The following is a 27,202-nucleotide window of genomic DNA, read 5'->3' as shown; positions in this document are numbered from 1 at the left end:
CCCACCCTGTCTCTCTCCATGTATAACCAGTGTGTTTCTGAATATCTCTGTGTATTAACAGAGGGACCCACCCTGTCTCTCTCCATGTATAACCAGTGTGTTTCTGAATATCTCTGTGTATTGACAGAGGGACCCACCCTGTCTCTCTCCATGTATAACCAGTGTGTTTCTGAATATCTCTGTGTATTGACAGAGGGACCCACCCTGTCTCTCTCCATGTATAACCAGTGTGTTTCTGAATATCTCTGTGTATTAACAGAGGGACCCACCAGAAGAGGAGATTCCGTTCTGCACCCTGAAGTCTTTCCCTGCTGTCATAGAACACACCATCCAATGGGCACGGGACAAGGTGATAGGACTAATCTAATTGGTTGTTATAGAACACACCATCCAATGGGACAAGGTGATAGGACTAATCTAATTGGTTGTTATAGAACACACCATCCAATGGGACAAGGTGATAGGACTAATCTAATTGGTTGTTATAGAACACACCATCCAATGGGACAAGGTGACAGGACTAATCTAATTGGTTGTTATAGAACACACCATCCAATGGGCAAGGGACAAGGTGATAGGACTAATCTAATTGTTGTTATAGAACACACCATCCAATGGGACAAGGTGATAGGACTAATCTAATTGGTTGTTATAGAACACACCATCCAATGGGCACTCTCAAGGTGATAGGACTAATCTAATTGGTTGTTATAGAACACACCATCCAATGGGACGGGACAAGGTGACAGGACTAATCTAATTGGTTGTCATAGAACACACCATCCAATGGGACTGGTGATAGGACTAATCTAATTGGTTGTTATAGAACACACCATCCAATGGGACAAGGTGATAGGACTAATCTAATTGGTTGTTATAGAACACACCATCCAATGGGCAAGGTGATAGGACTAATCTAATTGGTTGTTATAGAACACACCATCCAATGGGACAAGGTGACAGGACTAATCTAATGTTATAATATAGAACACACCATCCAATGGGCGGACAAGGTGATAGGACTAATCTAATTGGTTGTTATAGAACACACCATCCAATGGGCAAGGTGATAGGACTAATCTAATTGGTTGTTATAGAACACACCATCCAATGGGACAAGGTGATAGGACTAATCTAATTGGTTGTTATAGAACACACCATCCAATGGGCACGGGACAAGGTGATAGGACTAATCTAATTGGTTGTCATAGAACACACCATCCAATGGGACAAGGTGATAGGACTAATCTAATTGGTTGTTATAGAACACACCATCCAATGGGACAAGGTGATAGAACTAATCTAATTGGTTGTTATAGAACACACCATCCAATGGGACAAGGTGATAGAACTAATCTAATTGGTTGTTATAGAACACACCATCCAATGGGACAAGGTGACAGGACTAATCTAATTGGTTGTTATAGAACACACCATCCAATGGGACAAGGTGATAGGACTAATCTAATTGGTTGTTATAGAACACACCATCCAATGGGCAAGGTGATAGGACTAATCTAATTGGTTGTTATAGAACACACCATCCAATGGGACAAGGTGATAGGACTAATCTAATTGGTTGTTATAGAACACACCATCCAATCTCTGGTGATAGGACTAATCTAATTGGTTGTTATAGAACACACCATCCAATGGGCACACAAGGTGATAGGACTAATCTAATTGGTTGTTATAGAACACACCATCCAATGGGACAAGGTGATAGGACTAATCTAATTGGTTATAATATAGAACACACCATCCAATGGGACAAGGTGATAGGACTAATCTAATTGGTTGTTATAGAACACACCATCCAATGGGACAAGGTGATAGGACTAATCTAATTGGTTGTTATAGAACACACCATCCAATGGGACAAGGTGATAGGACTAATCTAATTGGTTGTTATAGAACACACCATCCAATGGGACAAGGTGATAGGACTAATCTAATTGGTTGTTATAGAACACACCATCCAATGGGACAAGGTGATAGGACTAATCTAATTGGTTGTTATAGAACACACCATCCAATGGGACAAGGTGATAGGACTAATCTAATTGGTTGTTATAGAACACACCATCCAATGGGACAAGGTGATAGGACTAATCTAATTGGTTATAATATAGAACACACCATCCAATGGGACAAGGTGATAGGACTAATCTAATTGGTTGTTATAGAACACACCATCCAATGGGACAAGGTGATAGGACTAATCTAATTGGTTGTTATAGAACACACCATCCAATGGGACAAGGTGACAGGACTAATCTAATTGGTTGTTATAGAACACACCATCCAATGGGCACGGGACAAGGTGATAGGACTAATCTAATTGGTTGTTATAGAACACACCATCCAATGGGACAAGGTGATAGGACTAATCTAATTGGTTGTTATAGAACACACCATCCAATGGGCACGGGACAAGGTGATAGGACTAATCTAATTGGTTGTTATAGAACACACCATCCAATGGGACAAGGTGACAGGACTAATCTAATTGGTTGTTATAGAACACACCATCCAATGGGACAAGGTGATAGGTCTAATCTAATTGGTTGTTATAGAACACACCATCCAATGGGCAAGGTGATAGGACTAATCTAATTGGTTGTTATAGAACACACCATCCAATGGGACAAGGTGATAGGACTAATCTAATTGGTTGTTATAGAACACACCATCCAATGGGACAAGGTGATAGGACTAATCTAATTGGTTGTAATATAGAACACACCATCCAATGGGACAAGGTGATAGGACTAATCTAATTGGTTGTTATAGAACACACCATCCAATGGGACACAAGGTGATAGGACTAATCTAATTGGTTGTTATAGAACACACCATCCAATGGGACAAGGTGATAGGACTAATCTAATTGGTTGTTATAGAACACACCATCCAATGGGACAAGGTGATAGGACTAATCTAATTGGTTGTTATAGAACACACCATCCAATGGGACAAGGTGATAGGACTAATCTAATTGGTTGTTATAGAACACACCATCCAATGGGCAAGGACAAGGTGATAGGACTAATCTAATTGGTTGTTATAGAACACACCATCCAATGGGACAAGGTGATAGGACTAATCTAATTGGTTGTTATAGAACACACCATCCAATGGGCAAGGGACAAGGTGATAGGACTAATCTAATTGGTTGTTATAGAACACACCATCCAATGGGACAAGGTGATAGGACTAATCTAATTGGTTGTTATAGAACACACCATCCAATGGGACAAGGTGACAGGACTAATCTAATTGGTTGTTATAGAACACACCATCCAATGGGACAAGGTGATAGGACTAATCTAATTGGTTGTTATAGAACACACCATCCAATGGGACAAGGTGATAGGACTAATCTAATTGGTTGTTATAGAACACACCATCCAATGGGACAAGGTGATAGGACTAATCTAATTGGTTGTTATAGAACACACCATCCAATGGGACAAGGTGATAGGACTAATCTAATTGGTTGTTATAGAACACACCATCCAATGGGACAAGGTGACAGGACTAATCTAATTGGTTGTTATAGAACACACCATCCAATGGGACAAGGTGATAGGACTAATCTAATTGGTTATAATATAGAACACACCATCCAATGGGACAAGGTGACAGGACTAATCTAATTGGTTGTTATAGAACACACCATCCAATGGGACAAGGTGATAGGACTAATCTAATTGGTTATAATATAGAACACACCATCCAATGGGACAAGGTGATAGGACTAATCTAATTGGTTATAATATAGAACACACCATCCAATGGGACAAGGTGATAGGACTAATCTAATTGGTTGTTATAGAACACACCATCCAATGGGACAAGGTGATAGGACTAATCTAATTGGTTGTTATAGAACACACCATCCAATGGGCACGGGACAAGGTGATAGGACTAATCTAATTGGTTGTTATAGAACACACCATCCAATGGGACAAGGTGATAGGACTAATCTAATTGGTTATAATATAGAACACACCATCCAATGGGACAAGGTGATAGGACTAATCTAATTGGTTGTTATAGAACACACCATCCAATGGGACAAGGTGATAGGACTAATCTAATTGGTTGTTATAGAACACACCATCCAATGGGACAAGGTGATAGGACTAATCTAATTGGTTGTTATAGAACACACCATCCAATGGGACAAGGTGACAGGACTAATCTAATTGGTTGTTATAGAACACACCATCCAATGGGACAAGGTGATAGGACTAATCTAATTGGTTATAATATAGAACACACCATCCAATGGGACAAGGTGACAGGACTAATCTAATTGGTTGTTATAGAACACACCATCCAATGGGACAAGGTGATAGGACTAATCTAATTGGTTGTTATAGAACACACCATCCAATGGGACAAGGTGATAGGACTAATCTAATTGGTTGTTATAGAACACACCATCCAATGGGACACAAGGTGATAGGACTAATCTAATTGGTTGTCATAGAACACACCATCCAATGGGACACAAGGTGATAGGACTAATCTAATTGGTTGTTATAGAACACACCATCCAATGGGACAAGGTGATAGGACTAATCTAATTGGTTGTTATAGAACACACCATCCAATGGGACAAGGTGATAGGACTAATCTAATTGGTTGTTATAGAACACACCATCCAATGGGACAAGGTGACAGGACTAATCTAATTGGTTATAATATAGAACACACCATCCAATGGGACAAGGTGATAGGACTAATCTAATTGGTTATAATATAGAACACACCATCCAATGGGACAAGGTGATAGGACTAATCTAATTGGTTATAATATAGAACACACCATCCAATGGGACAAGGTGATAGGACTAATCTAATTGGTTGTTATAGAACACACCATCCAATGGGACAAGGTGATAGGACTAATCTAATTGGTTGTTATAGAACACACCATCCAATGGGACAAGGTGATAGGACTAATCTAATTGGTTGTTATAGAACACACCATCCAATGGGACAAGGTGATAGGACTAATCTAATTGGTTGTTATAGAACACACCATCCAATGGGACAAGGTGATAGGACTAATCTAATTGGTTGTTATAGAACACACCATCCAATGGGACAAGGTGATAGGACTAATCTAATTGGTTGTTATAGAACACACCATCCAATGGGCACAAGGTGATAGGACTAATCTAATTGGTTGTCATAGAACACACCATCCAATGGGACAAGGTAATAGGACTAATCTAATTGGTTGTTATAGAACACACCATCCAATGGGCAAGGTGATAGGACTAATCTAATTGGTTGTCATAGAACACACCATCCAATGGGACAAGGTGATAGGACTAATCTAATTGGTTGTTATAGAACACACCATCCAATGGGACAAGGTGATAGGACTAATCTAATTGGTTGTTATAGAACACACCATCCAATGGGCAAGGTGATAGGACTAATCTAATTGGTTGTCATAGAACACACCATCCAATGGGACAAGGTGATAGGACTAATCTAATTGGTTGTCATAGAACACACCATCCAATGGGACAAGGTGATAGGACTAATCTAATTGGTTGTTATAGAACACACCATCCAATGGGACAAGGTGATAGGACTAATCTAATTGGTTGTTATAGAACACACCATCCAATGGGACAAGGTGATAGGACTAATCTAATTGGTTATAATATAGAACACACCATCCAATGGGCAAGGGACAAGGTGATAGGACTAATCTAATTGGTTGTAATATAGAACACACCATCCAATGGGACAAGGTGATAGGACTAATCTAATTGGTTGTAATATAGAACACACCATCCAATGGGACAAGGTGATAGGACTAATCTAATTGGTTGTTATAGAACACACCATCCAATGGGACACAAGGTGATAGGACTAATCTAATTGGTTGTTATAGAACACACCATCCAATGGGACAAGGTGATAGGACTAATCTAATTGGTTGTTATAGAACACACCATCCAATGGGACAAGGTGATAGGACTAATCTAATTGGTTGTTATAGAACACACCATCCAATGGGACAAGGTGATAGGACTAATCTAATTGGTTGTTATAGAACACACCATCCAATGGGACAAGGTGACAGGACTAATCTAATTGGTTGTTATAGAACACACCATCCAATGGGACAAGGTGACAGGACTAATCTAATTGGTTGTTATAGAACACACCATCCAATGGGACAAGGTGATAGGACTAATCTAATTGGTTGTTATAGAACACACCATCCAATGGGACAAGGTGACAGGACTAATCTAATTGGTTGTTATAGAACACACCATCCAATGGGCAAGGGACAAGGTGATAGGACTAATCTAATTGGTTGTTATAGAACACACCATCCAATGGGCACGGGACAAGGTGATAGGACTAATCTAATTGGTTGTTATAGAACACACCATCCAATGGGACAAGGTGATAGGACTAATCTAATTGGTTGTTATAGAACACACCATCCAATGGGCAAGGGACAAGGTGATAGGACTAATCTAATTGGTTATAATATAGAACACACCACCCAATGGGACAAGGTGATAGGACTAATCTAATTGGTTGTTATAGAACACACCATCCAATGGGACAAGGTGACAGGACTAATCTAATTGGTTGTTATAGAACACACCATCCAATGGGACAAGGTGATAGGACTAATCTAATTGGTTATAATATAGAACACACCATCCAATGGGACAAGGTGACAGGACTAATCTAATTATATTCCATTGTAATATGAAGGGTTGTAGAATATGTTGAGGACAACACCCTGAACACAGCTTCTACCCCCGAGCAATAAGACTGCTGAACAATTATTGAAATGGCCACTCTGACTATTTACATTTGTTTTTACACTGCTGCTCCTCACTGTTTATTATCACTTTCCCCCTAACAACATGTACAAATTACCTCGACTAACCCGTACCCCTGCACGTTGATTCTGTACCGGTACCCCCTGTATACAGCCTCGTTTGCTTTAGTTCATTTAGTAAATATTTTCTTAATTTTATTTCTATTTCTTATTTCTATTTAAATATTACATGATAACATATTTGGCGCACGTGACAAATAACATTTTATTTGATTTAGATTTGCTCTCTCTCCTCTTTCTCTCTCTCCCTCTCTCCCTTTCTGTCTCTCTCTCTCCCTCTCTCTCTTTCTCTCCCTCTCTCTCTTTCTGTCTCTCTGTCTCTCTCTCTCTGTCTCTCTCTTTCTCTCTCCTCTCTCTCTCTCTTTCTGTCTCTCTCACTCCCTCTCTCTCTTTCTGTCTCTCTCTTTCTCTCTCCTCTCTCTCTCTCTTTCTGTCTCTCTCACTCTTTCTCTCTCTCTCCTCTCTCTCTCTTTCTGTCTCTCTCACTCTCTCTCCCTCTTTCTGTCTCTCTCTCTTTCTGTCTCTCTCACTCTCTCTCTGTCTGTAGTTTGAGAGTGCGTTTGCCCACAAGCCCACCATCTATAATATGTTCTGGCAGACCCACTCCTCTGCAGAAGCCGTGCTACAGGTAGGACCAGCTTCTTCTCATGACTCGGGTCGCAAAGTTCCCATAACTTTCCCGAAATGTTCAGCTTTTTCCAGAAATCCTGGTAAACTAACACTGAGGTGTGGGACAGACAGTAACAGACAGTAAATTAACACTGAGGTGTGGGACAGACAGTAACAGACAGTAAATTAACACTGAGGTGTGGGACATACAGTAACAGACAGTAAATTAACACTGAGGTGTGGGACAGACAGTAACAGACAGTAAATTAACACCGAGGTGTGGGACAGACAGTAACAGACAGTAAATTAACACTGAGGTGTGGGACAGACAGTAAATTAACACTGAGGTGTGGGACAGACAGTAACAGACAGTAAATTAACACTGAGGTGTGGGACAGACAGTAACAGACAGTAAATTAACACTGAGGTGTGGGACAGACAGTAACAGACAGTAAATTAACACTGAGGTGTGGGACAGACAGTAAATTAACACTGAGGTGTGGGACAGACAGTAACAGACAGTAAATTAACACTGAGGTGTGGGACAGACAGTAACAGACAGTAAATTAACACTGAGGTGTGGGACAGACAGTAACAGACAGTAAATTAACACTGAGGTGTGGGACAGACAGTAACAGACAGTACATTAACACTGAGGTGTGGGACAGACAGTAACAGACAGTAAATTAACACTGAGGTGTGGGACAGACAGTAACAGACAGTAAATTAACACTGAGGTGTGGGACAGACAGTAACAGACAGTAAATTAACACTGAGGTGTGGGACAGACAGTAACAGACAGTAAATTAACACTGAAGTGTGGGACAGACAGTAACAGACAGTAAATTAACACTGAGGTGTGGGACAGACAGTAAATTAACACTGAGGTGTGGGACAGACAGTAACAGACAGTAAATTAACACTGAGGTGTGGGACAGACAGTAACAGACAGTAAATTAACACTGAGGTTTGGGACAGACAGTAAATTAACACTGAGGTGTGGGACAGACAGTAACAGACAGTAAATTAACACTGAGGTGTGGGACAGACGGTAACAGACAGTAAATTAACACTGAGGTGTGGGGCAGACAGTAACAGACAGTAAATTAACACTGAGGTGTGGGACAGACAGTAACAGACAGTAAATTAACACTGAGGTGTGGGACAGACAGTAACAGACAGTAAATTAACACTGAGGTGTGGGACAGACAGTAACAGACAGTAAATTAACACTGAGGTGTGGGACAGACAGTAACAGACAGTAAATTAACACTGAGGTGTGGGACAGACAGTAACAGACAGTAAATTAACACTGAGGTGTGGGACAGACAGTAACAGACAGTAAATTAACACTGAGGTGTGGGACAGACAGTAACAGACAGTAAATTAACACTGAGGTGTGGGACAGACAGTAACAGACAGTAAATTAACACTGAGGTGTGGGACAGACAGTAACAGACAGTAAATTAACACTGAGGTGTGGGACAGACAGTAACAGACAGTGTGTGTGTGTCTCTGTGTGTGTGTGTGTCTCTGTGTGTGTGTGTGTCTTTGTGTGTGTGTCTCTGTGTGTGTGTGTGTGTGTGTAGAGGATGCAGCAGAGGGAGACTCTGGAGGGGGCGTTCCAGGTTGTCAAGTTGCTGAGTCGACGGCCCAGCCAATGGGAACACTGTATCATTCTGGCACGCCTCAAATTCGACAAGTACTTCAAGAGAAAGGTAAGGTTACTCCCCACCCCCACACACACACACACACACACACACACACACACACACACACACACACACACACACACACACACACACACAACACAGACAGCAGACACACACACACACACACACAACACACACACACAAACACACACTGACAGCAGACACACACACACCATAAACTTGTGTGTGTGTGTGTGTGTGTTCTCATATAGGCTCTCCAGCTGCTACACTCCTTTCCTCTGGACACTCGGTTAAAGGACGGCAGTGAGTATCTCTCTCTCTGTTGATCTTTTAGTATCTTTGATCTAACAAACAAAGAGCTTTTAGCACCTTTATGTCTATAGATAACCTGTTGCTGTCAATCCACACACAAAACAAAGAGCTTTTAGCACCTTTATGTCTATAGATAACCTGTTGCCATGATATTGTCCTGTCTTCGCATCTCTGTCCTTGTTCTGCAGGTTTATTCTGGCAGTCACCTAAACGACCCCCGTCTCCCATAGAGTTTGACCTGAAGGACTCACTGTGAGTAGACAACGATACTAAGCTATGCTGATAGTTATACTAATTATTCTAGCTATACTAGCTATACTGCTAGCTATACTAGTTATACTTCTAGCTAACACTGATACTGCTAGCTATACTAGTTATACTTCTAGCTATACTGCTAGTACGCTACTAGCTATACTGCTACTATACTAGCAATACTGAACCTGGCAAGACGGAGCTGCTCTTCCTCCCGGGAGTACTGCCCGTTCCATGATCTCGCCATCACGGTTGACAACTCCATTGTGTCCTCCTCCCAGAGCTAAGAACCTTGGCGTGATCCTGGACAACACCCTGTCGTTCTCAACTAACATCAAGGCGGTGGCCGTTCCTGTAGGTTCATGCTCTACAACATCCACAGCTATTACTGGATTACTGGATTACTGCAACTCGCTGTTGGCTGGGCTCCCTGCCTGTGCCATTAAACCCTACAACTCATCCAGACGCCGCAGCCCGTAAATTCCCAACACTCCCACGACCCCGCTCCTGCTGGGACTTCCAGTTGAAGCTCATCCGCTAACAAGACCATGGTGCTTGCCTACGGAGCTGTGAAACGGCACCTCAGGGCTCTGATCCCCTACCCAATCAAGGGCACTGCGTTCACCACCTCTGGCCTGCTTCCCTACCACTGAGGAAGTACAGTTCCCGCTCAGCCCAGTCAAAACTGTATCAGACCCCCAATGGTAACAAACTCCTCACGGTGTGGACAGACAGTAATCACCACCTTCCGGTACACCTGAAACCCCACCTCTTTAATTAAGGAATACCTAGGATAGGATAAAGTAATCCTTCTCACCCCCCTAAAAGATTTAGATGCACTATTGTAAAGTGGCTGTTCCACTGGATGTCATAAGGTGAATGACCAATTTGTAACATAAGACGTCTGTAAATGACTTAAATGTAAATGTGGCTAGCTATACTAGCTATTCTGCTAGTATACTGCTATGCTGTTGATATCCCTAGCTATGACTGCTATACTGCTAGCTATACTAGTATGCCGCTAGCTATCCTGCTATACAGCTATGCTGCTAGATACGAGCTATACTGCTAGCTATCTGGAGCTATGCTGCTGTATACGAGCTATGCTGCTCTATACTGCTAGCTATACTAGCTTGACTGCTATACTGTGCTATGCTGCTAGCTATACTAGCTATGCTGCTAGCTATACTAGCTATGCTGCTCTAACCACTAGACTACCTGCTGCCCCGAGAACCATCTAATCAGTGACCTGTTGGTGACCCCTGCTCTACCTCTCTCTCTAGATTGACCTGTTGGTGACCCCTGCTCTACACTTCTCTCTAGATTGACCTGTTGGTGACCCCTGCTCTACACCTCTCTCTAGATTGACCTGTTGGTGACCCCTGCTCTATAGCCCACTCTAGATTGACCTGTTGTTGACCCCTGCTCTACACCTCTCTCTAGATTGACCTGTTGGTGACCCCTGCTCTACAGCCCTCTCTAGATTGACCTGTTGGTGACCCCTGCTCTACACCTCTCTCTAGATTGACCTGTTGGTGACCCCTGCTCTACACCTCTCTCTAGATTGACCTGTTGGTGACCCCTGCTCTACAGCCCTCTCTAGATTGACCTGTTGGTGACCCCTGCTCTACACCTCTCTAGATTGACCTGTTGGTGACCCCTGCTCTACACCCCTCTCTAGATTGACCTGTTGGTGACCCCTGCTCTACAGCCCTCTCTAGATTGACCTGTTGGTGACCCCTGCTCTACAGCCCTCTCTAGATTGACCTGTTGGTGACCCCTGCTCTACAGCCCTCTCTAGATTGACCTGTTGGTGACCCCTGCTCTACACCTCTCTCTAGATTGACCTGTTGGTGACCCCTGCTCTACACCTCTCTCTAGATTGACCTGTTGGTGACCCCTGCTCTACACCTCTCTCTAGATTGACCTGTTGGTGACCCCTGCTCTACACCTCTCTCTAGATTGACCTGTTGGTGACCCCTGCTCTACACCTCTCTCTAGATTGACGTGTTGGTGACCCCTGCTCTACACCTCTCTCTAGATTGACCTGTTGGTGACCCCTGATCTACACCTCTCTCTAGATTGACCTGTTGGTGACCCCTGCTCTACACCTCTCTCTAGATTGACCTGTTAGTGACCCCTGATCTACACCTCTCTCTAGATTGACCTGTTGGTGACCCCTGCTCTACACAGTCTCTCTAGATTGACCTGTTGGTGACCCCTGACCTGTTGGTGACCCCTGCTCTACAGCCCTCTAGATTGACCTGTTGGTGACCCCTGCTCTACACCTCTAGATTGACCTGTTGGTGACCCCTGCTCTACACCTCTCTCTAGATTGACCTGTTGGTGACCCCTGCTCTACACCTCTCTCTAGATTGACGTGTTGGTGACCCCTGCTCTACACCTCTCTCTAGATTGACCTGTTGGTGACCCCTGCTCTACACCTCTCTCTAGACCTTGACCTGTTGGTGACCCCTGCTCTACAGCCCTAGATTGACCTGTTGGTGACCCCTGCTCTACACCTCTCTCTAGATTGACCTGTTGGTGACCCCTGCTCTACACCTAGATTGACCTGTTGTTGACCCCTGCTCTACAGCCCTCTCTAGATTGACCTGTTGTTGACCCCTGACCTGTTGGTGACCCCTGCTCTACACCTCTAGATTGACCTGTTGGTGACCCCTGCTCTACACCTCTCTAGATTGACCTGTTGGTGACCCCTGCTCTACACCTCTCTCTAGATTGACCTGTTGGTGACCCCTGACCTGTTGGTGACCCCTGCTCTACAGCCCTCTCTAGATTGACCTGTTGGTGACCCCTGACCTGTTGGTGACCCCTGCTCTACAGCCCTCTCTAGATTGACCTGTTGGTGACCCCTGCTCTACACCTCTCTCTAGATTGACCTGTTGGTGACCCCTGCTCTACACCTCTCTCTAGATTGACCTGTTGGTGACCCCTGCTCTACACCTCTCTAGATTGACGTGTTGGTGACCCCTGCTCTACACCTCTCTCTAGATTGACCTGTTGGTGACCCCTGATCTACACCTCTCTCTAGATTGACCTGTTGGTGACCCCTGCTCTACACCTCTCTCTAGATTGACCTGTTAGTGACCCCTGATCTACACCTCTCTCTAGATTGACCTGTTGGTGACCCCTGCTCTACACCTCTCTCTAGATTGACCTGTTGGTGACCCCTGACCTGTTGGTGACCCCTGCTCTACCGCCCTCTCTAGATTGACCTGTTGGTGACCCCTGCTCTACACCTCTCTCTAGATTGACCTGTTGGTGACCCCTGCTCTACACCTCTCTCTAGATTGACCTGTTGGTGACCCCTGCTCTACACCTCTCTCTAGATTGACGTGTTGGTGACCCCTGCTACACCTCTCTCTAGATTGACCTGTTGGTGACCCCTGCTCTACACCTCTCTCTAGATTGACCTGTTGGTGACCCCTGCTCTACACCTCTCTCTAGATTGACCTGTTGGTGACCCCTGCTCTACACCTCTCTCTAGATTGACCTGTTGTTGACCCCTGCTCTACACCTCTCTCTAGATTGACCTGTTGTTGACCCCTGATCTACAGCCTTCTCTAGATTGACCTGTTGTTGACCCCTGACCTGTTGTTGACCCCTGCTCTACACCTCTCTCTAGATTGACCTGTTGGTGACCCCTGCTCTATAGCCCACTCTAGATTGACCTGTTGGTGACCCCTGCTCTACACCTCTCTCTAGATTGACCTGTTGGTGACCCCTGCTCTACAGCCCTCTCTAGATTGACCTGTTGGTGACCCCTGACCTGTTGGTGACCCCTGCTCTACAGCCCTCTCTAGATTGACCTGTTGGTGACCCCTGCTCTACACCTCTCTCTAGATTGACCTGTTGGTGACCCCTGCTCTACAGCCCTCTCTAGATTGACCTGTTGGTGACCCCTGCTCTACACCTCTCTCTAGATTGACCTGTTGGTGACCCCTGCTCTACAGCTCTCTCTAGATTGACCTGTTGGTGACCCCTGCTCTACAGCTCTCTCTAGATTGACCTGTTGGTGACCCCTGACCTGTTGGTGACCCCTGCTCTACAGCCCTCTCTAGATTGACCTGTTGGTGACCCCTGCTCTACACCTCTCTCTAGATTGACCTGTTGGTGACCCCTGCTCTACACCTCTCTCTAGATTGACCTGTTGGTGACCCCTGCTCTACACCTCTCTCTAGATTGACCTGTTGGTGACCCCTGCTCTACACCTCTCTCTAGATTGACCTGTTGGTGACCCCTGCTCTACACCTCTCTCTAGATTGACCTGTTGGTGACCCCTGCTCTACACCTCTCTCTAGATTGACCTGTTGGTGACCCCTGCTCTACACCTCTCTCTAGATTGACCTGTTGGTGACCCCTGCTCTACACCTCTCTCTAGATTGACCTGTTGGTGACCCCTGCTCTACAGCCCTCTCTAGATTGACCTGTTGGTGACCCATGCTCTACAGCCCTCTCTAGATTGACCTGTTGGTGACCCCTGCTCTACAGCCCTCTCTAGATTGACCTGTTGGTGACCCCTGCTCTACACCTCTCTCTAGATTGACCTGTTGTTGACCCCTGCTCTACACCTCTCTCTAGATTGACCTGTTGGTGACCCCTGCTCTACACCTCTCTCTAGATTGACCTGTTGGTGACCCCTGCTCTACACCTCTCTCTAGATTGACCTGTTGGTGACCCCTGCTCTACACCTCTCTCTAGATTGACCTGTTGTTGACCCCTGCTCTACACCTCTCTCTAGATTGACCTGTTGGTGACCCCTGACCTGTTGGTGACCCCTGCTCTACACCTCTCTCTAGATTGACCTGTTAGTGACCCCTGATCTACACCTCTCTCTAGATTGACCTGTTGGTGACCCCTGCTCTACACCTCTCTCTAGATTGACCTGTTGGTGACCCCTGCTCTACACCTCTCTCTAGATTGACCTGTTGTTGACCCCTGCTCTACACCTCTCTCTAGATTGACCTGTTGGTGACCCCTGCTCTACAGCCCTCTCTAGATTGACCTGTTGGTGACCCCTGCTCTACACCTCTCTCTAGATTGACCTGTTGGTGACCCCTGCTCTACACCTCTCTCTAGATTGACCTGTTGGTGACCCCTGCTCTACACCTCTCTCTAGATTGACCTGTTGGTGACCCCTGACCTGTTGGTGACCCCTGCTCTACACCTCTCTCTAGATTGACCTGTTGGTGACCCCTGCTCTACACCTCTCTCTAGATTGACCTGTTGGTGACCCCTGCTCTACACCTCTCTCTAGATTGACCTGTTGGTGACCCCTGCTCTACACCTCTCTCTAGATTGACCTGTTGTTGACCCCTGCTCTACAGCCCTCTCTAGATTGACCTGTTGTTGACCCCTGCTCTACAGCCCTCTCTAGATTGACCTGTTGGTGACCCCTGCTCTACACCTCTCTCTAGATTGACCTGTTGGTGACCCCTGCTCTACACCTCTCTAGATTGACCTGTTGGTGACCCCTGCTCTACAGCCCTCTCTAGATTGACCTGTTGGTGACCCCTGCTCTACAGCCCTCTCTAGATTGACCTGTTGGTGACCCCTGCTCTACAGCCCTCTCTAGATTGACCTGTTGGTGACCCCTGCTCTACACCCCTCTCTAGATTGACCTGTTGGTGACCCCTGCTCTACAGCCCTCTCTAGATTGACCTGTTGGTGACCCCTGCTCTACAGCCCTCTCTAGATTGACCTGTTGGTGACCCCTGCTCTACACCTCTCTCTAGATTGACCTGTTGGTGACCCCTGCTCTACACCTCTCTCTAGATTGACCTGTTGGTGACCCCTGCTCTACACCTCTCTCTAGATTGACCTGTTGGTGACCCCTGCTCTATAGCCCACTCTAGATTGACCTGTTGGTGACCCCTGCTCTACACCTCTCTCTAGATTGACCTGTTGGTGACCCCTGCTCTACAGCCCTCTCTAGATTGACCTGTTGGTGACCCCTGACCTGTTGGTGACCTCCCATTTTCTCCCCCTTCTTTTCGTTATTTCTAACTCTCATTTCCCTCTGTTTCCCATCAGGCACTTCAGTTTTGTCGTGAGCGCAGCTCGGCTTTATGCTGAGATCTACAACATCCCCTACTCAGAGAAGGTACACACACACACACACACACACACACACACACACACACACACACACACACACACACATTCTCTCTATATCTCTATGTCCCTATATATATCTCTGACTATCTCTCTATTTCACTATCTTACCATTTCAGTATCTCTCTATTTCACTGTCTCTCTATATCATTATCTCTCTATCACTATCTCTCTTTCAATATCTCTCTTTCACTCTCTCTATTTCAATATATCACTCTCTCTTTCAATATCTCTCTATTTCACTGTCTCTCTGTATCAGTATCTCTCTATCACTATCTCTCTTTCAATATCTCTCTTTCATTTCTATTTCAATATATCTCTCTCTTTCAATATATCTCTCTCTTTCAATATCTCTCTGTTTCAATATCTCTCTCTTTCAATATCTCTCTCTTTCAATATCTCTCTCTTTCAATATCTCTCTCTTTCAATATCTCTCTCTTTCAATATCTCTCTCTTTCAATATCTCTCTCTTTCAATATCTCTCTCTTTCAATATCTCTCTCTTTCAATATCTCTCTCTTTCAATATCTCTCTATCACTCTCTATTTCACCATCTCTCTATCTCAATACCTTTCTATCTCACTACATCTCTATCTCACTATATCTCTATCTCACTATATCTCTATCTCACTATATCAATATCTCTCTCTATCTCACTATATCTCTATTTCACCATCTCTATCTCACTATATCACTATCTCACTATATCTCTATCTCACTACATCTCTATCACACATATCTCTATCACACTATATCTCTATTCACCATCTCTCTATCTCAATACCTTTCTATCTCACTACATCTCTATCTCACTATATCTCTATCTCACTATATCTCTATCTCTCCTCTGTATAGAGTATGAATCAGTTACTAGTAGAGCTGGGTATTACCAGAGACCATACCATATTACCACCATACCATATTATCACCTTACCATATTACCACCATACTGAGACCTCACCATACCATATTACCACCATACCATATTACCACCATACTGAGACCTCACCATACCATATTACCACCATACTATATTATCACCATACCATATTATCACCATACCATATTATCACCATACCATATTATCACCATACCATATTACCACCATACTATCACCATACCATATTATCACCATACCATATTACCACCATACCATATTACCACCATACCACATTATCACCATACCATATTATCACCATACCCTCACCATACCATATTATCACCATACCATATTACCACCATACCATATTACCACCATACCACATTATCACCATACCATATTATCCACCATACTGATACCATACCATATTATCCACCATACCATATTATCACCATACCATATTACCACCATACCATATTACCACCATACTGATATTACCATACCCATACCATATTATCACCATACCATATTATCACCATACCATATTATCACCATACCATATTACCAGACCCATATCACCATACCATACCATATTATCACCATACCATATTATCACCATACTGAGAGACCTCACCATACCATATTACCACCATACCATATTACCACCATACCATATTATCACCATACCATATTATCACCATACCATATTATCACCATACCATATTATCACCATACCATATTATACCATACCATACCACCATACCATATTATCACCATACCATATTACCACCATACCATATTATCACCATACCATATTACCACCATACCATATTACCACCATACCATATTATCACCATACCATATTATCACCATACCATATTACCACCATACCATATTACCACCATACCATATTATCACCATACCATATTACCACCATACCATATTATCACCATACCATATTACCACCATACCATATTACCACACCATACCATATTACCACCATACCATATTACCACCATACCATATTACCACCATACCATATTATCACCATACCATATTATCACCATACCATATTATCACCATACCATATTACCACCATACCATATTACCACCATACCATATTACCACCATACCATATTATCACCATACCATATTACCACCATACCATATTATCACCATACCATATTATCACCATACCATATTACCACCATACCATATTACCACCATACCATATTATCACCATACCATATTACCACCATACCATATTACCACCATACCATATTACCACCATACCATATTATCACCATACTGAGAGACCTCACCATACCATATTACCACCATACCATATTACCACCATACCATATTACCACCATACCATATTACCACCATACCATATTACCACCATACCATATTACCACCATACCATATTACCACCATACCATATTACCACCATACCATATTACCACCATACCATATTATCACCATACCATATTACCACCATACCATATTATCACCATACCATATTATCACCATACCATATTATCACCATACCATATTACCACCATACCATATTACCACCATACCATATTATCACCATACTGAGACCTCACCATACCATATTACCACCATACCATATTACCACCATACCATATTACCACCATACCATATTACCACCATACCATATTACCACCATACCATATTACCACCATACCATATTACCACCATACCATATTACCACCATACCATATTACCACCATACCATATTACCACCATACCATATTACCACCATACCATATTACCACCATACCATATTACCACCATACCATATTACCACCATACCATATTACCACCATACCATATTACCACCATACCATATTACCACCATACCATATTACCACCATACCATATTACCACCATACCATATTACCACCATACCATATTATCACCATACCATATTACCACCATACCATATTATCACCATACCATATTACCACCATACCATATTACCACCAAACGATATTTGGAAACAATATGGAGAACAAACTATGAAGTTAAAATACTTTAATTCTGGAGCAGATGTAACTATCGCCCCTTTAATTCTGGAGCAGATGTAACTACCGCCCCTTTAATTCTGGAGCAGATGTAACTACCGCCCCTTTAATTCTGGAGCAGATGTAACTATCGCCCCTTTAATTCTGGAGCAGATGTAACTATCGCCCCTTTAATTCTGGAGCAGATGTAACTATCGCCCCTTTAATTCTGGAGCAGATGTAACTATCGCCCCTTTAATTCTGGAGCAGATGTAACTATCGCCCCTTTAATTCTGGAGCAGATGTAACTATCGCCCCTTTAATTCTGGAGCAGATGTAACTATCGCCCCTTTAATTCTGGAGCAGATGTAACTATCGCCCCTTTAATTCTGGAGCAGATGTAACTATCGCCCCTTTAATTCTGGAGCAGATGTAACTATCGCCCCTTTAATTCTGGAGCAGATGTAACTATCGCCCCTTTAATTCTGGAGCAGATGTAACTATCGCCCCTTTAATTCTGGAGCAGATGTAACTATCGCCCCTTTAATTCTGGAGCAGATGTAACTATAGCCCCTTTAATTCTGGAGCAGATGTAACTACCGCCCCTTTAATTCTGGAGCAGATGTAACTATCGCCCCTTTAATTCTGGAGCAGATGTAACTATCGCCCCTTTAATTCTGGAGCAGATGTAACTATCGCCCCTTTAATTCTGGAGCAGATGTAACTATCGCCCCTTTAATTCTGGAGCAGATGTAACTATCGCCCCTTTAATTCTGGAGCAGATGTGAACTATCGCCCCTTTAATTCTGGAGCAGATGTAACTATCTCCCCTTTAATTCTGGAGCAGATGTAACTATCGCCCCTTTAATTCTGGAGCAGATGTAACTATCGCCCCTTTAATTCTGGAGCAGATGTAACTACCGCCCCTTTAATTCTGGAGCAGATGTAACTATCGCCCCTTTAATTCTGGAGCAGATGTAACTATCGCCCCTTTAATTCTGGAGCAGATGTAACTACCGCCCCTTTAATTCTGGAGCAGATGTAACTATCGCCCCTTTAATTCTGGAGCAGATGTAACTATCGCCCCTTTAATTCTGGAGCAGATGTAACTATCGCCCCTTTAATTCCGGAGCAGATGTAACTATCGCCCCTTTAATTCTGGAGCATATGTAATTATCGGCCCTTTAATTCTGGAGCAGATGTGACTATCGCCCCCCCACCCCCCCTCTCTTCACTATCGACCCCCCACCCCCCACCCCTGCACCTTCACTAGTAACTAGGTTGTCCTTCCAGGGTTTGGGGTCAATTCCAAATCCATTGGAATCTATTGAAGATAATTGTAATTTGACTTTCAGTCTACTTCCTTGAATTGAAATGGTATTGACCCCACCCTGTGTGTGTGTGTGTGTGTGTGTGTGTGTGTGTGTGTGTGTGTGTGTGTGTGTGTGTGTGTGTGTGTGTGTGTGTCCGTGTCCGTGTCCGTGTCCGTAGGATCTGTCGCAGGAAGCAGTGTCCAGGATGTTGTCAGAGATTACCGTCCCAGAGTACAGGCCAGCAGAGAAGGTGGGGATACCACTGGTACTATGGACTACACTGGGTTATGGGATGGATGGATTGATGGATTCACTTAATGTATTGATAAAGATTTATTTTTAATTGATGGATAGATTTTTGGGGGGATTGATTTAGTGGTTGTTTAATGGATTGAGTGGTTGTTTAATGGGTTGAGTGGTTGTTTAATGGGTTGAGTGGTTGTTTAATGGGTTGAGTGGTTGTTTAATGGGTTGAGTGGTTGTTTAATGGGTTGAGTGGTTGTTTAATGGGTTGAGCGGTTGTTTAATGGGTTGAGTGGTTGTTTAATGGGTTGAGTGGTTGTTTAATGGTTGAGTGGTTGTTTAATGGTTGAGTGGTTGTTTAATGGGTTGAGCGGTTGTTTAATGGGTTGAGTGGTTGTTTAATGGGTTGAGTGGTTGTTTAATGGTTGAGTGGTTGTTTAATGGTTGAGTGGCTGTTTAATGGGTTGAGTGGCTGTTTAATGGGTTGAGTGGTTGTTTAATGGGTTGAGTGGTTGTTTAATGGGTTGAGTGGTTGTTTAATGGGTTGAGTGGTTGTTTAATGGGTTGAGTGGTTGTTTAATGGGTTGAGTGGTTGTTTAATGGGTTGAGTGGTTGTTTAATGGGTTGAGTGGTTGTTTAATGGGTTGAGTGGTTGTTTAATGGGTTGAGTGGCTGTTTAATGGGTTGAGTGGTTGTTTAATGGGTTGAGTGGTTGTTTAATGGGTTGAGTGGTTGTTTAATGGGTTGAGTGGTTGTTTAATGGGTTGAGTGGTTGTTTAATGGGTTGAGTGGCTGTTTAATGGGTTGAGTGGTTGTTTAATGGGTTGAGTGGTTGTTTAATGGGTTGAGTGGTTGTTTAATGGGTTGAGTGGTTGTTTAATGGGTTGAGTGGTTGTTTAATGGGTTGAGTGGTTGTTTAATGGGTTGAGTGGCTGTTTAATGGGTTGAGTGGTTGTTTAATGGGTTGAGTGGTTGTTTAATGGGTTGAGTGGTTGTTTAATGGGTTGAGTGGTTGTTTAATGGGTTGAGTGGTTGTTTAATGGGTTGAGTGGCTGTTTAATGGGTTGAGTGGTTGTTTAATGGGTTGAGTGGTTGTTTAATGGGTTGAGTGGTTGTTTAATGGGTTGAGTGGTTGTTTAATTGGTTGAGTGGTTGTTTAATGGGTTGTGTGGTTGTTTAATGGGTTGAGTGGTTGTTTAATGGGTTGAGTGGTTGTTTAATGGGTTGAGTGGTTGTTTAATGGGTTGAGTGGTTGTTTAATGGGTTGAGTGGTTGTTTAATTGGTTGAGTGGTTGTTTAATGGGTTGAGCTGCTGTTTAATTGGTTGAGTGGTTGTTTAATGGGTTGAGTGGTTGTTTAATGGGTTGAGTGGTTGTTTAATGGGTTGAGTGGTTGTTTAATGGGTTGAGTGGTTGTTTAATGGGTTGAGTGGTTGTTTAATGGGTTGTGTGGTTGTTTAATGGGTTGTGTGGTTGTTTAATTGGTTGAGTGGCTGTTTAATGGGTTGAGTGGTTGTTTAATGGGTTGAGTGGTTGTTTAATGGGTTGAGTGGTTGTTTAATGGGTTGAGTGGCTGTTTAATGGATTGAGTGGCTTGTTTAATGGGTTGAGTGGTTGTTTAATTGGTTGAGTGGCTGTTTAATGGGTTGAGTGGCTGTTTAATGGGTTGAGTGGTTGTTTAATGGGTTGAGTGGTTGTTTAATGGGTGGAGTGGTTGTTTAATGGGTTGAGTGGTTGTTTAATGGGTTGAGTGGTTGTTTAATTGGTTGAGTGGTTGTTTAATGGTTGAGTGGTTGTTTAATGGGTTGAGTGGTTGTTTAATGGGTTGAGTGGTTGTTTAATGGGTTGAGTGGCTGTTTAATGGGTTGAGTGGTTGTTTAATGGGTTGAGTGGTTGTTTAATGGGTTGAGTGGTTGTTTAATGGGTTGAGTGGTTGTTTAATGGGTTGAGTGGTTGTTTAATGGGTTGAGTGGTTGTTTAATGGGTTGAGTGGTTGTTTAATGGGTTGAGTGGTTGTTTAATGGGTTGAGTGGTTGTTTAATGGGTTGAGTGGTTGTTTAATGGGTTGAGTGGTTGTTTAATTGGTTGAGTGGTTGTTTAATGGGTTGAGTGGTTGTTTAATGGGTTGAGTGGTTGTTTAATGGGTTGAGTGGCTGTTTAATGGGTTGAGCGGTTGTTTAATGGGTTGAGTGGTTGTTTAATGGGTTGAGTGGTTGTTTAATGGGTTGAGTGGTTGTTTAATGGGTTGAGTGGTTGTTTAATGGGTTGAGTGGTTGTTTAATGGGTTGAGTGGTTGTTTAATTGATTTAGTGGTTGTTTAATTGGTTGAGTGGTTGTTTAATGGGTTGAGTGGTTGTTTAATTGGTTGAGTGGTTGTTTAATTGGTTGAGTGGTTGTTTAATGGGTTGAGTGGTTGTTTAATGGGTTGAGTGGTTGTTTAATGGGTTGAGTGGTTGTTTAATTGGTTGAGTGGTTGTTTAATTGGTTGAGTGGTTGTTTAATGGGTTGAGTGGCTGTTTAATGGGTTGAGTGGTTGTTTAATGGGTTGAGTGGTTGTTTAATGGGTTGAGTGGTTGTTTAATGGGTTGAGTGGTTGTTTAATGGGTTGAGTGGTTGTTTAATGGGTTGAGTGGTTGTTTAATTGGTTGAGTGGTTGTTTAATGGGTTGAGTGGTTGTTTAATGGGTTGAGTGGCTGTTTAATGGGTTGAGTGGTTGTTTAATGGGTTGAGTGGTTGTTTAATGGGTTGAGTGGTTGTTTAATGGGTTGAGTGGTTGTTTAATGGGTTGAGTGGCTGTTTAATGGGTTGAGTGGTTGTTTAATGGGTTGAGTGGCTGTTTAATGGGTTGAGTGGCTGTTTAATGGGTTGAGTGGTTGTTTAATGGGTTGAGTGGTTGTTTAATGGGTTGAGTGGTTGTTTAATGGGTTGAGTGGTTGTTTAATGGGTTGAGTGGTTGTTTAATGGGTTGAGTGGTTGTTTAATGGGTTGAGTGGTTGTTTAATGGGTTGAGTGGCTGTTTAATGGGTTGAGTGGCTGTTTAATGGGTTGAGTGGTTGTTTAATGGGTTGGTGGTTGTTTAATGGGTTGAGTGGTTGTTTAATGGGTTGAGTGGTTGTTTAATGGGTTGAGTGGTTGTTTAATGGGTTGAGTGGTTGTTTAATGGGTTGAGTGGTTGTTTAATGGTTGAGTGGTTGTTTAATGGGTTGTGTGGTTGTTTAATTGGTTGAGTGGTTGTTTAATGGGTTGAGTGGTTGTTTAATGGGTTGAGTGGTTGTTTAATGGGTTGAGTGGTTGTTTAATGGGTTGAGTGGTTGTTTAATTGGTTGAGCGGTTGTTTAATGGGTTGAGCTGGTTGTTTAATTGGTTGAGTGGTTGTTTAATGGGTTGAGTGGCTGTTTAATGGGTTGAGTGGTTGTTTAATGGGTTGAGTGGTTGTTTAATGGGTTGAGTGGTTGTTTAATGGGTTGAGTGGTTGTTTAATGGGTTGTGTGGTTGTTTAATGGGTTGTGTGGTTGTTTAATTGGTTGAGTGGCTGTTTAATGGGTTGAGTGGTTGTTTAATGGGTTGAGTGGCTGTTTAATGGGTTGAGTGGTTGTTTAATGGGTTGAGTGGCTGTTTAATGGATTGAGTGGCTGTTTAATGGGTTGAGTGGTTGTTTAATTGGTTGAGTGGCTGTTTAATGGGTTGAGTGGCTGTTTAATGGGTTGAGTGGTTGTTTAATGGGTTGAGTGGTTGTTTAATGGGTTGAGTGGTTGTTTAATGGGTTGAGTGGTTGTTTAATGGGTTGAGTGGCTGTTTAATGGGTTGAGTGGTTGTTTAATTGGTTGGGTGGTTGTTTAATTGGTTGGGTGGTTGTTTAATTGGTTGGGTGGTTGTTTAATTGGTTGGGTGGTTGTTTAATTGGTTGGGTGGTTGTTTAATTGGTTGGGTGGCTGTTTAATGGGTTGAGTGGCTGTTTAATGGGTTGAGCGGTTGTTTAATTGGTTGAGCGGTTGTTTAATGGGTTGAGTGGTTGTTTAATGGGTTGAGTGGTTGTTTAATTGGTTGGGTGGTTGTTTAATTGGTTGGGTGGTTGTTTAATTGGTTGGGTGGTTGTTTAATTGGTTGGGTGGTTGTTTAATTGGTTGGGTGGTTGTTTAATTGGTTGGGTGGTTGTTTAATTGGTTGGGTGGTTGTTTAATTGGTTGGGTGGTTGTTTAATGGGTTGGGTGGTTGTTTAATGGGTTGGGTGGTTGTTTAATGGGTTGAGTGGTTGTTTCATGGGTTGAGTGGTTGTTTCATGGGTTGAGTGGTTGTTTAATTGGTTGAGTGGCTGTTTAATGTATTGATGGTTGTTTAATTGGTTGGATGAGTTTAATGTGGGTGGTTTAATACAGTATGTTGTTGTACATTTGTTTGTTGATGTATTGATCTGGCCAGCGTATTGAGACAGATGAGAATGTGAAGTTTAATACAGTATGTTGATGTATTGATTAATGTATTGATCTGGCCAGCGTATTGAGACGGATGAGAATGTGAAGAAGCCTGATCAGATGAAGCTGTCCGTAAGCAGCGAGGAGGAGAGAGAGGCCATCGCCCAGTTAGAGGAGGCTATCACTGCAGACCACGTTACACCAGGTACACACACACACACGCACACACGCTCACACACACACACGCACACACTCACACACACACACACACTGTCTCTGTCTCTCTGTCTCTCTGTCTCTCTCTGTCTCTCTGTCTCTCTCTCTCTCTGTCTGTCTCTGTCTCTCTCTGTGTGTCTGTCTCTCTCTCTGTCACACACACACACTCCATAATTCAGTCAGCTGGAGGGCACTATCGACACACTCCTAACCCCTCACTGTGTGTGTGTGTGTGTGTGTGTGTGTGTGTGTGTGTGTGTGTGTGTGTGTGTGTGTGTGTGTGTGTGTGTGTGTGTGTGTGTGGACCTCAGAGAGGTTACGGATGTCTCCTCGGGTGTTTGAGAAGGACGATGACCTCAACGGCCACATGGACTTCGTGGCGTCGGCCTCCTCCCTCAGGGCCAGGATGTACTCCATCGAGGTGGCCGACCGCCTCAAGACCAAACGCATCGCCGGCAAGATCATCCCCGCCATCGCCACGGCTACCGCCGCCGTCGCCGGGCTGGTGAGACAGCGCACGAGCGCACACACTCCATGACATCAGAGGTCGAGGGAGGTCTCGTTGGGGTATTGGGTGGTCTAGTTGTGGACTAGGGTGGTCTAGTTGTAGTTTAGTTGTGGTCTAGTTGTGGTCTAGGGTGGTCTAGTTGAAGTTTAGTTGTGGTCTAGGGTGGTCTAGTTGGGGTATTGGGTGGTCTAGTTGTGGTCTAGGGTGGTCTAGTTGTAGTTTAGTTGTGGTCTAGGGTGGTCTAGTTGGGGTCTAGGGTGGTCTAGTTGGGGTCTATGGTGGTCTAGTTGGGGTCTAGGGTGGTCTAGTTGGGGTCTAGGGTGGTCTAGTTGGGGTCTAGGGTGGTCTAGTTGGGGTCTTGGGTGGTCTAGCTGTGGTCTAGGGGGGTCTAGGGGGGTCTAGTTGGGGTCTAGGGTGGTCTAGTTGGGGTCTAGTTGTGGTCTAGGGTGGTCTAGTTGGGGTCTAGGGTGGTCTAGTTGTGGTCTAGGGGGGTCTAGTTGTGGTCCAGTTGTGGTCCAGTTGTGGTCTAGTTGGGGTCTAGGGTGGTCTAGTTGGGGTCTAGGGTGGTCTAGTTGTGGTCTAGGGGGGTCTAGTTGTGGTCTAGGGTGGTCTAGTTGTGGTCTAGGGTGGTCTAGCTGTGGTCTAGTTGGGGTCTAGGGTGGTCTAGTTGGGGTCTAGGGTGGTCTAGTTGGGGTCTAGTTGTGGTCTAGGGTGGTCTAGTTGTGGTCTAGGGTGGTCTAGTTGGGGTCTAGGGTGGTCTAGTTGTGGTCTAGGGGGGTCTAGTTGTGGTCCAGTTGTGGTCTAGTTGGGGTCTAGGGTGGTCTAGTTGTGGTCTAGGGGGGTCTAGTTGTGGTCTAGGGTGGTCTAGTTAGGGTCTAGGGGGGTCTAGTTGTGGTCTAGGGTGGTCTAGGGGGGGTCTAGGTGTGGTCTAGTTGTGGTCTAGTTGTGGTCTAGTTGTGGTCAGGGTGGTCGAGAGGGTGGTCTAGTTGTGGTCAGGGTGGTCGAGGGTGGTCTAGTTGTGGTCCAGGGTGGTCTAGGTAGTGGCTGCATCATGTGTTGGGTATCCTTGTCATCGGCAAGGATAAGGGTGTTTTTTAAGGATAAAAACAAATGGAATTGAGCTAAGCAGGTAAAATCAGAGAGGAAAACCTGGTTCAGTCTGCTTTCCAACAGATACTGGGAGACAAATTCACCTTTCAACAGGACAATAAACTACAACACAAGGCTTTTACAAGGCTTGTAAATCTAATTCACCTTTCAACAGGACAATAAACTACAACACACGGCTTTTACAAGGCTTGTAAATCTAATTCACCTTTCAACAGGACAATAAACTACAACACAAGGCTTTTACAAGGCTTGTAAATCTAATTCACCTTTCAACAGGACAATAAACTACAACACAATGCCTTTACAAGGCTTGTAAATTTAATTCACCTTTCAACAGGACAATAAACTACAACACAATGCCTTTACAAGGCTTGTAAATCTAATTCACCTTTCAACAGGACAATAAACAACAGCACAAGGCCTTTACAAGGCTTGTAAATCTATTTCACCTTTCAACAGGACAATAAACTACAACACAAGGCCTTTACAAGGCTTGTAAATCTAATTCACCTTTCAACAGGACAATAAACTACAACACAAGGCCTTTACAAGGCTTGTAAATCTATTTCACCTTTCAACAGGACAATAAACTACAACACAAGGCTTTTACAAGGAT

General features: G+C 43.6%; 1 protein-coding gene and 1 long non-coding RNA gene across 2 annotated transcripts in view; one reads left to right on the top strand and one right to left on the bottom strand.

The window, feature by feature from the left end:
• The window catches only part of LOC127919913 (ubiquitin-like modifier-activating enzyme 6), a gene marked incomplete at its 5' end in the record, with an annotated part of 77,221 nt that overhangs the window by 40,737 nt on the left and 9,282 nt on the right, over positions 1 to 27,202 (top strand). The window contains 9 exon segments of the mRNA XM_052503744.1: positions 260 to 349; positions 7,443 to 7,523; positions 9,094 to 9,222; positions 9,429 to 9,480; positions 9,678 to 9,741; positions 15,796 to 15,865; positions 20,277 to 20,348; positions 24,834 to 24,957; positions 25,280 to 25,473. Coding sequence (XP_052359704.1) covers positions 260 to 349; positions 7,443 to 7,523; positions 9,094 to 9,222; positions 9,429 to 9,480; positions 9,678 to 9,741; positions 15,796 to 15,865; positions 20,277 to 20,348; positions 24,834 to 24,957; positions 25,280 to 25,473 — 876 coding nt within the window.
• Positions 12,766 to 15,103, bottom strand: LOC127919911 (uncharacterized). Its single transcript, XR_008104452.1, has 3 exons — positions 14,688 to 15,103; positions 13,296 to 13,691; positions 12,766 to 12,937 (listed from the first exon to the last, which is right to left on the bottom strand). It is a non-coding gene; the product is annotated as an uncharacterized LOC127919911 (long non-coding RNA).

The sequence above is a fragment of the Oncorhynchus keta genome, unplaced genomic scaffold, assembly GCF_023373465.1.
Source record: "Oncorhynchus keta strain PuntledgeMale-10-30-2019 unplaced genomic scaffold, Oket_V2 Un_contig_17849_pilon_pilon, whole genome shotgun sequence".
Taxonomy (NCBI): Eukaryota; Metazoa; Chordata; class Actinopteri; order Salmoniformes; family Salmonidae; genus Oncorhynchus; species Oncorhynchus keta.
The sequence above is the reverse complement of the archived record's forward strand: the minus strand, read 5'-3'. Positions and strand labels throughout refer to the sequence as shown.